Source organism: Python bivittatus, unplaced genomic scaffold (genome assembly GCF_059951505.1).
Source record: "Python bivittatus isolate LINGU-HERP-01145 unplaced genomic scaffold, Pbiv_v1 ctg000430_np1212, whole genome shotgun sequence".
NCBI classification, from domain to species: Eukaryota; Metazoa; Chordata; class Lepidosauria; order Squamata; family Pythonidae; genus Python; species Python bivittatus.
Genome location: NW_028277071.1, coordinates 1,553,546 through 1,566,664, shown reverse-complemented (window position 1 = coordinate 1,566,664; position 13,119 = coordinate 1,553,546). Strand labels below are relative to the sequence as shown.

Sequence of the window (13,119 nt, the reverse complement as noted above, 5' to 3'; positions counted from 1 at the left end):
GCAACCTAAGGAAGGCTGCTACTCCGGTCAGCAAGAGCCTGCAGCCTTCCTGTGCAAGCATTGCCAAGGTAGTCTCATAGTTGCCTTCATCGGAGGGGTGGGAGGCGGTCACATATTGATCAGACCCATCTATCGGGCTGTGACTTGCTTAAGTTTTATTGACCAAGCTACAACTGGCAGGGTTTGCACTCCAGTGAAGTTGCAAGCACTGGTTTACAAAGAGAAATAGTTGGTTCATGTAGGCTGACCAAAAATGAAGCAAAGTGTAGCCAGTCAGCATGTGTAGACTGCTTCTTCACTGCTCCAGCTGACTTGGCAAATGATGCTGGTTAACTTATGGATCCACCTGAATCAGAGCTTTACCTTGGTGTCATTCTGAATGGGGCTGTGTTGTGTTGTCCTAGGTTATGTGCACTATTTTCAGGTCTCCCTTCAGATTTTGATATTGCTCAGTTTTGAGTTCCAAGCCCCACACAACTGGGCAAAATCAAAGAAGCAAGAACTGTATTGATTTTAATAAGGGATCTTTAATGTTTGTCTGGGGGTAAATACAGAATCTTGGAAACCAAAAGGGATTTCTAGTCCTCATTTATACTGAATTAATGAAGATGGAGTCCCTTTGAAACACTTCTTCCCATGTTTCTTGCTACCTGGGCTAAGTTGCCATTTATGAAATAAGCTGTCAACCAAATCATCCATCTCTTGATTGTTTAGTTGATTCCCCCATTTCTTTCCCAGCCTCCTCACAATCTCTCACCATTGGGTATATTTGTGCCTTGAAACCATGCTTTAGTTTCAGTTTTTAGCATAAGGCCAAATACTTAATGTGCCCCCCCCTTTTTTCCATTCTTCTTTCCCCCCCTTTCCTCTTAGATTAAAAGGATATGTTAGTTCATTAATTCATTAGGATTTGAGTCAACACTTACCTGGTAGGACATGTTTCCCCAGCTCTGACTTATAACCAGGATAGTCTTGCATCACTGTAAGCATTTGAGTCCAGTTAGTGATTCTGAAGTGGACCAAGGTGGAAAAGACCTACCCATAGCTTTGTGCATGTCATAGGACTTTTTGGTAACAACTGTTCCTTGAAGGAAGAGCTCTTAGTCTTTGAGATACAAAACTGCAAATCTTTGCTCAGTTATGAAGCTCATTGAGGCCAAGGCATTGTAGTAAACCTTGGTTGTTTAATCATGGTTTGGCTAAACCATAGTTGGCTGGGATTACAGAACTCGTTAAATCTTTAACCATGGTTAGGTTCACACAGTGGTATAAGGTGAACCCAAGTTTTAAGACTGTGAACGGCCTGAGTGAACCTTGATAAGGCCATCTCAAACATAATCTGCCTTGTGGTGTGGTTATGGATCTGAAAATACACCTTTCTGAGTTCTCTAGAAGGTGTTTGATGGTGCAGATGTAGCAGATGCTCTGGGGATTTTGAAACTGTCCTGCTTGTCATGCAGCGTGCCATAATTTGGATTTTGAGAATCTTTTTTGTTGCTAATTGCCTCATTCTCAGCAGAAGGGTACGGGCAGCAATTAGTGTCCATCAGATTATGAAGTAGTTTCTGAGCTTTGTAGTCTTCAGAAAAACAATATGAATAGCAGTATTACTAACCCGAGGTCAAATGCCCTGGGATCTCATTAATTCCAATTGGAAGTTAGCATCTCTTTTTTTCCCCTTCTATCACTGCACAGATGGGTTCAGGAAAGTTTCTCAGACATCAAGCATTGGTTAAGGATGTTGATCTGTGGCAGCCTGAGAATTGATTTATTGCCCCTCCCCTTCTTGTCCAAATCAATTGTCAGTTGCTTAACACCAGCTGGGGCACAGTTCCTTTCCCTAATTAGAGCCCAGTGGGAAGGTCTTGAGGCAGATCAAATTCTTGGAAAGATCTTGGGGTTAGCAGGATCCTTAGCCAAGGCTGTTGATTGTTGTTGTTGGTTTTTTTTGGTCGTCATGTGGATGTGTTTGAAAGGCAGATGATGGGATAAGCTTGCTGAGCAGGTGGATCTGGGTTTTGCTTAGATTTCATATCCAGTTTAATTAAAAGGAGAGCATCCTGCTGGGTATTTCCATGTCTGTGGCATGGCCCCTCACACATCTCCTTTGTCACTCATCCAGAGTGGCTTTTGGGTCCCATCCCCCAAAGGTTGCCCATGGCCACCAAAGACCAACCCATGTCTTCTTGTTAACAGTACAGAAATGGCTTACTGTGCCATCTTCCCCCCCCCCCAACTTTCCAGGCCATATTATACACCTTGGATTTCTTGGAGGCATCCCATACAAGTATTAGCCAGATCCAACCTGCTTCACTTCACAAGATCAGCTGGTTGCTGCAACCTATAAGTTAAAAAGATGCAAAATGAATTGGTGGGTAGTTGGAGGGCCATTTTGTGCTTAGCAGTTCCCATTTGGCATAATCAACATAAATAAGATGATACTGTCAAGTTTTAGTAGCTGCAAGGCCTCCTGTGCTTATCAGGGTTGACTCTACCATTAGATGTAATGAGGAAGCTGCCTTAAATAGCACATTTTAGAGTGTTGGGGAAGGGCTGTGTGCATTATACTGTACATTTTGGAGAAAAGTTTTTCTGCTTCCCGTCTATCAAAATCAAGCGCCTTGGGCTTGATAACTCTGCATCAGCCAGGAAAAAGCCTTGGGCCATTTTCAGTGTTTGCCACCTTCTCTCCATATCTACACTGTAGCTTGCCCGATAGGCTGCTCTAAATTTTCCTAACATGGTGCTGCAGAGGGGGGCAGAAATGTGTCAACAGTACAGTGAGAAGAAGTGAGGAGTGGCAATGGTAGGTAGGATTTCTTTATGCCCCTCCGGGTCAAGGGGAGAAATTGCCAGCTAATCTATGAAGGTGGCTTTCCAGCTAATGTGGTGTCCCGTTGTGGGTACCAAGAACAGGAAAGGTTTTATGGAATTAGACCAAACCTAAATTAACATGTTTGTCAAACTATCATTTGGCTTAGGCATTAGCATAAATTTGTAAACTGGGGTTTATGGCAGGAGTGGGTCATAAATTTTTGGTGGCTAAGGGCCTTACGTAATACACTTGAGGAGGCTGATGGTCATGAAAAGCATAAAGCCGCTTCATACATCTGGACAGAGATGGATTTTAGAAGCAAGTTTGGGGGGGGGGGGGTTCCCCTAAAGGTTAAGGTTTCTACTACACTTGTTATGTGCTTTCCACTTCCAGATGTCAGGAAACTACTATCAAGTGTGAGCAGTTATATTCAGGAAGGGTTCCAAGAACCATATAGAGGGAAGTTAACCATATAGGGGCTGCAGATTTCTCACCCCTAGATTATGGCATAGAATGTTGTGTAAATCCAGCCAGTTGAATGTATTCAATAAATCATAATTAACTCATGGCTTGACATGATAGGTGAACCTAATGCAAAGGTCTTCAGGACCATCTATCCCGCTCAAACTTGGCCTGCCCTCTGCAAACTTTAAGGGAAGGCATGCTGAAGATTCCTCCCCCACGTAAGGGGCAGCTCTGGAAGCACCTTCTCAGTGGATACCCTGCCGCCAAGATAAGAAAAGTCCCCAAACTCCTGGTCTGCAGGAAGACCTTAAAAACATCATTACTCCTCAGGGCTTTTGGCTGCTGGTTGCCTTAACTAGCTAGTAAATTGTCAATTGTTGCATGTTTATTTTCACTGCATGATACCATAAACCAGCTTGAATCCTTTGGGAAATGGTGTTTTATAAATAATTGTGTACATAAATAAATACATCTAGATTATGGTTGGGAAATAGTTCAGCATGCTGAGAGCTACATATCCTTGTAGGACTTGCAACTCGAAGTGGTGGCACTAAGCCAGAAGGCAGCGGGGCATCAGCTCTCACCTTATTTTCTGCCAGCACGGTACATTACGATAGTTGTGTAATAACTTGGCAGAGGCACATTGATGGGAGTTTTCTGTATTAGTGTGAGCAGCACACCGTAAGAAATTTGGGGTTGCTCAGGGTTGGGGAAGACTGGCTGGCAAATAAGCATAATAGAAGGTTTTCTAAGCAAACTGTGTGCTCACTCCTTTGCCTGTGCAACCTTCCTCATTCATCCCAGCTTAGATGCCTTCATTTGTAGAAAGGCAGGGCTTCCCTAACCCTCCAGTGGCATCGACTTCAACTCCTAGAATGTCTTATTGTTTGTGCCTCAGTAGCTCTCAAAAAACCTGGAAAGCAATTTCCAGTTTTCCTCTCAGAATTGCTCATAGGTGATTCATCCTCAGTCTGAGCAGCCTCCAGTTGAGTGGGCTTCTGTTCCCAGAATCTTCGGCCAATAAGGCCACCAGGGCTGCTAAGAATTACGAGAGTTGATCCACATATCTGCAGAGGCCCAGGTGGGGAACATGGTGATAGATGTATAGATAGTCCTCAAGTTACAACCATTCATTTAGTGACTGTTCAGTGTTACAACAGGGCTGAAAAAGTGACTTATGACTGGTCCTCGCACTTAAAACCATCACAGGTCCCTGCGGTCATGTGATCAAAATTCAGGCACTTGGCAACCAGTATGTATTTATGACGGTTGCAGCATCCCAGGGTCATGTGATTGCCATTTGCAACCTTCCCAGCTGGCTTCCAACAAGCAAAATCAATGGGGAACGGCATTATTTGCTTAATGACCATGTGATTCACTTAACAACCACTGCAAAAATGTCATAAAATTGGGTGAAGTCACATGATGCCTCGCTTAATAACTGCACTGCTTAACGATAAATTTTCCTGTCCCTAATGTGGTTGTAAGTCAATGGTTCTGATCTGTATGAAAGGGCCTGAAACATTTTCCGGTCCCTGTTGTGGTTGTAAGTTGAGGACTACCAGTACTCCTCTATATCAGATGGTTTCTGATTTGTATGAAAGAGCCTGAAACATGTTTGAGGTGATCTCTGTTCCAAACTTACTCATCTTCTGGGTCTACCAAGTGTAATTCAACTTTGCTCACCACTTATAGGCTTGATCTCTCCCTTCCAAACCCCTATTTTTGCATTCCTAACTATGCAGAAAAATCAAATCTGTCCTTAAATCTTTGATACATTTAATTTGTTGTGGGGGGGGCATCACAAGCTACGTCTTGCTCTTTTGAATTCTTGCATTCATGGCAATGTTAGTTCCAAACAGAGATGGAGAACTTTTTTTCCCTGCTAGGGTACATTTCCTTTAGTATAATCTTGTCAGTGACTGCACGCTGGTAATTGACGAAGCTGAAGCTAATCAAGATGACCTTGCTAGTGGCCTGAAGTGATTGCTTTAAAATTAGGTTAAGGGCCTTTTATCCTACCCTATTAGCATACTTTAGGAAATGTAATCAGGGTTAGGCATTGGGCAATAACAGATCTCTGTCCATTTATGTATTTGTTAGATGTATAACCTCTCTTCCTTCAGGAAGCTCAAGGCCATCCCTTTGTGTTATCTCCACAATAATCCTGTGAGATAGGTTGGGCTGGGAGTTACTAGCCCTGTGAGATTCTATCGTTGAGCAGGAACTTAACCCTGGCTCTGCCATTCTCATCCAACTAGTGCATGGTGGCAAACTGATTAGTCCAATCAGCTTTCTCCACTCTGGATACCCTCCAGACACATGTTCAACTCCCAGAATTCTTAAGGATGGCTGTGTTGAATGGGGAGTTTGGGGGATTAATGGCTACGCTTCTAGCATGATTGCTAATTGGATTAAGCTGATGAAGGTGATGCCCCTAATTAATAGGGCATCACTATTTTTTAAAGAAAATCAATTTTAAGTAGGATTTATTTTGAATATGGTTCGAACTTATTTTAAAAACATTTAGAATGAATCCTATTTGAAATAAAATTATTGGTGGCATGTACCGTTTCATAGAAGGGGTACTTCCTTAGCTTAAAGTTTAAAATGTTTCTCTACAGTGATGCCTACTGGCATAAGCGTGTATATCTAACTCTGCAGATATTTCTTTCCATGTCTTTAGTATTTATTCCCCTTGGACCCGCCTTTCCCAGAAGGACAGCAGATACCAACCAGGGGGTTAAAAAAGGAAAATATTACTTAGTCTCACTAGGGTACTTAAAAAGAGAAAAAAGAAAACTTCATCTATACCCATTGGTCTAAGTTAAAGTTTAGGCGAATGGGCGGCTTCCACTTGGCACCTGAAAGATCATGAAGATTGTGGTGGACAGTAGGCATTCTTCTGCTATTGGTATTGATCAGATCCTTTACAGTTGCTAAGTATATTGGTCTTATAAGGGCTTTCAAACCTGTTCAGGCCATGGAAGCTGTTAGTTTAAAAAGAAAATTCCCGGAACGCCTGATCACGAGGCAAAGCTCTAATGATAGAAAATTGGCAATATTCTAAACTAAATGGTCAACTTTTTTTTTTTCTTTTTTACTTAGTCCCTCATGGAACCCCATCAAGTTGTTTGAAAAAACGCGTTCTGGAGCAGTGTTTCCCAGCCTTGGTAACCTTAAGATATGTGGACTTCAACTCCCAGAATTCCCCAGCCAGCTTGAAATTGCTGGATGACTTAAATGTCTAGGAGGCTGGCTGTTGATGTCCTAGCCCTGGTTAGATGAGCAGAAAGCAGATAGACACAGTGAGCTTTTGAAGAACATGATTGCCTACAAGCCTTGGGAATTCTAGGAAGAGATAACATCAGATTAAAATGTTTATAAGAAATGTTGCTGGTGAGAAGCACAGAAGTTGGCTTTACAGTTGAATGGTTCCATAGTTGAGCATTGGCAGTACCGGTTAAGGATGGGCAGTAACTTGTAATCCATATAACTCTCTGCCTGGACAGAGTGCGAGTTGGTATTTTGCAGGGATTCGGACTCACTGCAGAGTATAATGTCCTGATTTTTGTAAACCGGGGAGGGGGGAGACTTCTCTTTCAAACTCCTCTCTCTAATTACGTGAGAACTTGAAGCATATGCTGATTACAAGCCACGGGATCTTTTGAGATCTTGCAAATGTCAAAACTCCTGTTTTGAATGGTAGACTTCTGCCCTTCCTCTTGCGTGTAGGACAGGACTGTTTGTTCCCCACTTCCCATGTTTGTGTCTTTTTTTTCTCTCATCTTTATTTATTGATGGCCACAGGCTGCGGTCCTATCAGACTGCATCAAGGAGACGAGATGGCAGCTTGTTCGGTGTGCACCTGAAGGTGGGAGGGGAGTCAATAAGAAGTCAGGGTTTCTTCCAGTGGAATACAGGTAGTCCCCAATTTAAGAACAAGCTCCATTCCCAAGGTCTGTCCTTAAGTCAAATTTGTATGTAAGCTGGAACAGTATTATTGTATAATATTGTATAAGTAGTATTGTGTAATGAACTTGAAGCATTGTGCATTTAACTCGAATCATTGGGTATTTAACTTGAATTTTGCTACAATAGGCTCTGTTCTTAACTATGGGTCATCAGTAACCTGGGCGTTCTTAACCCAGGGACTTCCTGTAGCTGCCTGGGAAAAGAATGCTTCAGTTCCTCCTAGACTGGTGGCCATCAGATTAAAATGGAGCTGTTTTTTATTTCACCAGCAGCCCCACCCAGAAATGAAAGGGTTATATCCTTTTGGGGAATGTCTACAGATAGTCCTCTACTTACAAACAGATTATGTTCCAAGAACCTGTTCATAAGTTCATTTTGTTCATAAGTCCAATCACAGTGCACTGCATATGTATGCCCAGAAGTTTATGGCACACCACATATGTGCGCATGCATGCCATAAATTTCTAGGACCTTCCTTCCGGAATCTTTGTTGTTGGAGGTTGTTTGTATTGGCAAAAGTTTGTAACTTGAAAGTTTGTAAGTAGAGGACTGTCTGTATAGTCCCAAAGCAGGCTGGGAAAGATAGGAATTGACTTGGAAGGCAGACCAATAGGGAGAGGTAGACATGGATTAGCAGTGGTGGCAAATCCTCACAGCCAGGACACTAACCCAATAAAACTCAGTGGCTGGGCTCACCATAATGAGATTTGTTGGGTTTCGACTTAGGAATATGGCCCCCTGTATGATTGTCTGGGGCACTAGTATGCCCAGAGTGGGTGTCCATCAAGCCCATTACTCCATGCGCCTTTTTTATGGTGATTCTTTTGTCCCACCAGAGTAGCGTTTTGTGAATGAGTTCATCCATGTCAGCCATCCTGCCCTTACCTACTTCAAAACTCCAGGTGGCCCCAAAAATTAAGGGCCCTGTTGTAGCTAGTCGTGTGGAGCCAGTCAATTCTGGCTCATTGATGGTTAAGCCAACCCGGTCAGTATCTGATCTTGAGCGAACCAGCTACTTTCTAGTCTATTTCTATGTTGATCTGTGAATTGAACGGACTAATTATGGAAGGTATTTCTAAATGCTTTCTGAATGTGCAGTGTTTCAAGACATGCATGGTCAGCTCTTTTTTTTTTCAGCAGAGAATGGTGTTGGAAAGCAGTGGCAAAGGGTGGACTCTGATGAATGCATTTTGTAGAAAGGCACATTCCCAAAGGATGACATCCGTGTGCAAAAATTAGTAAGCCAATTGCACATGTCATTTAGTGGCATGTGCAGCCTCACCTTCAACTCTTGAAATGAAGCAGATTTGATGCTGTCAATTCTTATAGTGTGAAACTTTCTTGGAGGTGTATGCCCCTCCTCCAGGCCCTTGGAATATACTTCTGCTTTATCCAGAGTTGGGCCATTTAGCTTTGAACTGTTGATTTCATATTATTGTGCATTGTGTGATGTCCTATATATTCCCCCACCCACTCAGGTTTCTTTTTAAAAAATCTCTTTCTCTGCCTCTTTTTTTTTTCTTTTTGCTTCTGTCTTAATGTGGATTAAAAAGAGTTACCTGAAGTATCTACAGAGGGTTCTGTCTTCTACTTAAGCATATTCCAGGATTAGAAATGTAAAGTCTCCATGAACCGAGTGTGTGTGTGTGTGTGTGTGTGTGTGTGTGTGTGTGTTTTCTTCCTCTTACGATCCCCCACCCCACCCACAACCCTGCCACTCAACTCAGCACTGATGGGAAGGTGATAGCCAGGTGTGATTAGTTCCTGGTTGCCATAAGAGGCTTTCCCTCAAATCCTCACCATAGTTTGGGTCCTGGGAAGCTTAGCAGTGCTTTGCTTTAATAAGAGCTGGAAGGCGGTGGGAAAAAATAAAAGAGAGCATTGTTGCAAAGAAGGGGCCTGAAGTCTGGTTAGGGAGGGGACCCAGCTTGTTCTAAAGGTAAGAATAATGCTAGTGTTCCCCAGCTGGGCTCACTCTGAGTATGTTGGCAATGCAGGTTTTTGGCTATGCTGTTGGGGAATTCTGGGAGTTGAAATCCCAGTACAAACGCACGGCACCAGTTCCAGGAAACCTGTAGCACCGCCTCCTGCAGCGGCGGCATCACCAAGAGTATGGTCCTTTACCTGTTAGAGTCTCATAACTGCAGCTGTCGATCTTGGCACTCACCTCTGGATACCAGGAGCTACTTCACCACTCTGGTGATAAACAGTTCTGGTTGTATTCAAAGAGATCCAGAAGCCAGACTTCATTTTACAGAGGCGCTTATCCACTTCGCTCAGTGATTTTCCTTAGCACGGTGTGGCCTTATGGCATCACAGCTTAATATAATGGTTCCATCTATCCCAGAAACACTGCTTGTTTTCTAGGGAGTCTGATTTTTAGATTGCATTGTAGTTCTGTTTTCTTCTGGTCATGAGGACTAGAATCCTAAGTGCCTGGTAGTTTCCTCCAGGCTCCCCACTGAATTCCTGGAGGTGGAGGGAGCCCCAAGGCAGCTGGGGGATGTCATAGAGCAAAAATAAATTCTCCTTGGGGAGGAATAAATGACACACTCCTATAACCTTTAAATAGTCTTCTGTTGCTATTCTGTTTACCTGGGCATATCTCTTTTCAGGGGTGGAGGGACTCTTCTACTAGGTTGGGGCATGTTTCATCCTAAGATGATGGTATTCAATCTTCCTGGCAGAACCAAAGCTTAAAAAAAAATTTTTTTTATTGAAAAGGGGGGGGGGAACCCACATAGAAAGCGCTTTAACAAAAAGGTGAAAGAAATACCAAAATAATAATAATAATAATGTGTCATTTTAACATCTGGCAGGACCAAAGCTGCTGTCACACTGAAGCGCCACAGGTAGCCTTGTTTCGGACGGACCTTTCCGGCATTTGACCATTTTGCAGGTAAGCCAAGGAAGAAAGTGATGCTTTGCAACTGATTTAGGGTTGGGCAGTGTATGATCTGAGAGTTGTTGATGGTTGTGGCAGGATATAAATCTGATGAACGAATGAATGTGATCTCTGCACCTTGACAGCTCACTATAAAAACATTAGGCAAGGCAGAAGAACATGTTTGGAGTTAGGACGCATCCATGCTGATCTTTTAGGAGAGCTGAGCTGGCATCATGTGAGTAAATGCCAGCCACGCTTAGGTGCTAAATAATGCCAAGGTGTCCTTCAAGGTGGTTTGGCCAACTGCCAAACAGGTGCCTTTTTTTTCCTCTCCCTCTGTACCCCCTCCTCAGTGGAATATCGGAAACGCGCAAATCTGGGTTTGAAACAATGAGTTCGGTAGCAGTGTTAACACCTGAGAGCTTTGCTGAGCACCGCAGCGGCCTGAGGGACGAAGAAGCACGAGGTGAGATGGGCTCGCCTGCGGAGGATGTTGGGGCAGGAAGAACGTTGCTCACAGCAAATGAGAGGCATGTTTGGAAAAGCAGAGTTGGGTTGTTGGGTTATTTGGAAGGTTGGCTGTGGTTCAGCAGGAGATTCTGTATGATGACACCTGCGGCCACCCCCAATTTTTTGCCTCCGGCTCCCAGAATTTCAAGCTGCCATATCCTTTGCCACCCAGTGGGAAAGAAGCGATTTACAGTAGTGGTCTCTGTGCAAAAAAAAAGTCTATAAGTTAGAAAAATCAGCCATCAGAAACCAGTAGGAGAATATTGTAACATTCCAAGTTGTTTTGTTGGTGAGGGTAAAGTGATTTGTTTTTAATTTCAAAAGGACACTAGAGCACCAAACCTTTAGATTTATAATTATCCAGACCTTCTGTTATTATCCACAACCTGTACCGCTGGTGCTACATTTGACTTTTACTGTTTATGTCTCTCAGTCTCAAGAGTGTGTCTCTTGATCGTAAAACAAATAGTCTTGAAATCAGTTCTTCTGTTGGTTTTGGCCTTTTTTATCACCTTGGATGAAAATCTTTAACTGCTAGTAACTTAAAGACAGGTTGATGTTTGTATATGTCACATCATCCCTGTACACATTTGTGCCCCATCATTTTGCACCGAGTGGAGGCGGGCCCTTGATATTCTAGTAAAAATAAAACCAATGAACTCAAAAGAAACAGATCCTAAACCCTCTTTCCCTCTCCTCTTCTATAAAAAGTAACTCCCTGTTGTCAGATACAAGAATAGTAGCATAACCAAAATCAAATGTGAGTTTCAGTAGGCTAAAATTGTCAAGCGTTTGATCTTTATCTGGTCTTGAAAAGCTAAGGAAGGTTGAATTTGGTCAGTTTTGGGACTGGAGATCACTAGGAAATCATAGGGCTGTAAGGCTAGACTGGGAAGTTAAAACCGTATCCCAGGAGAAGAGAATGGCCAAGCATTCCAATATGGTTGCTAGGAAAATGACTGGGATTTGGCCTTGTAGTAATTGAACTCCACTCAAAGGAGACGTTACTTTTGTACGCTTCTCTTTTTCTGTATTTGCTGTGCAGTCCTCTTTTGATCAGGTATTTGTTCCCCTGTGAGTCTGTGCTCTCTTCTCCTCTCTTGCTCTGAGCAGGTGGTGTCCCGGAAGATGAGGCCTACATCCCTACATATTTGGAAGCTTTCCCACCACTCCCAGAAAAGGGGGCCCCGGGAGAAAGATCCAGCGAGGTCACAGGCGTATGGAACAAAATTCGGCCTATCAAATCCTCTGTCATCACCCAGGTGGGTGCATGGAGGGTGGTGAGTGCAGTGCGCAGTGTGGTGTGATCTCCCAGAGAAAAGGAATGGGTGGGTTGAAAACAACCTTTGCCAATCTGGTTGCCTCCAAGTGGGGTGGATTCCCATACTCAGAATTATCCGGGCAGCATAACCATTGCTGAGGATTCTGGGAGTTGGTTCACACACCCAAAGGGCACCCAAGCTGGATAAGGTTGGTCTAGAACAATGGTTCTTAAACTGGGGGTAATTGGGGCATGTCCTGGAGGTAATGAAGCCATTTGTAATTGCTTGTTTGAGAATTGATCCAGTTTGGGACTGCCACTGCTGAGATGCTTGTGTAAAACAACAGAGTCTGTTTTTTTGAGGTGGGGAGTAGGTGGGTGAATGACATTGTTGGAGACTGGGAAAAGAGATAATTGGGTCAAACAGTTTTAAGAGCCAGTGGTCTAGAAAATTAATTATAAGTCATAGAAATGAAAAGACAGAATTGCAATACTTCTCTCATTCAAAATCTCTGCACTGAATTATGCTCAGAAAAGAGAGAGGAATATTGGTGGGGGGCAGAATAGCTTTTTGCATCCTGCTGTTGTAACCAGGGAATTAGTCTGGAGCATTTGAGGGTCGCATCGTCTCGGTTCAGTGATTTGAAAGCTGGAAGATAATGGCCATTCATCTGCTGGTGCGATCGAAAGGATTAAGGATGTTGACATGTTGGTCATTCATATTGATTCCTGGCTTACACTGGTGCCTCAACAAGGCCACTGCCCATGGACAGTCTTTAGGTAATGTGCAACACCCCCCCCCAGCACCTCTTTTGAGGTCTTTAGAAGACTCTCAGAGTTCCCCCCACTTGGGGAGGCCATTAAGCAAATCAGCGAGCATTGGTTTCACCTTTCAAAATTCACTGATTTTGTGCGGTTCTTAGGGTCAAAATGAGAGCCTTCAGCCACCGCATCGCCCCAGAGTTAGGTGAATATTTAGCCTCTGCCCATTCCAGTAGTGTCATGGAGTCACCTACCACATCTGCTATAGCTCTTGAAGGTGAAAAAATATTCCGGGGGAAAAAATCATAAAAGTGTTGTTTATCCTCTAAGTAGGAGGAGAATGCTAAAATCTTTGGAGCTTTTTAATTCAGAAAAAAGCAGGATGTCTGAGGTGGGCTGTGACAGATTTGAATCAAGGTATCCATAACCTGGAGATTAGTGGGT

The 13,119-nt window shown here is 43.3% G+C and overlaps 1 protein-coding gene across 3 annotated transcripts in view; it reads left to right on the top strand.

The window, feature by feature from the left end:
* The window catches only part of LOC103066474 (vigilin-like), a 50,562-nt gene that overhangs the window by 13,165 nt on the left and 24,278 nt on the right, over nucleotides 1-13,119 (top strand). For 2 of the 3 annotated variants that reach the window (XM_088144190.1, XM_088144191.1), the window contains 3 exons: nucleotides 10,075-10,154; nucleotides 10,496-10,608; nucleotides 11,766-11,914. In XM_088144190.1, the coding sequence (XP_088000316.1) occupies nucleotides 10,533-10,608; nucleotides 11,766-11,914 (225 nt within the window). In that variant the 5' untranslated portion in view covers nucleotides 10,075-10,154; nucleotides 10,496-10,532. The remainder of the gene's footprint in view (nucleotides 1-10,074; nucleotides 10,155-10,495; nucleotides 10,609-11,765; nucleotides 11,915-13,119) is intronic. The other variant, XM_088144192.1, reaches the window with a different exon arrangement.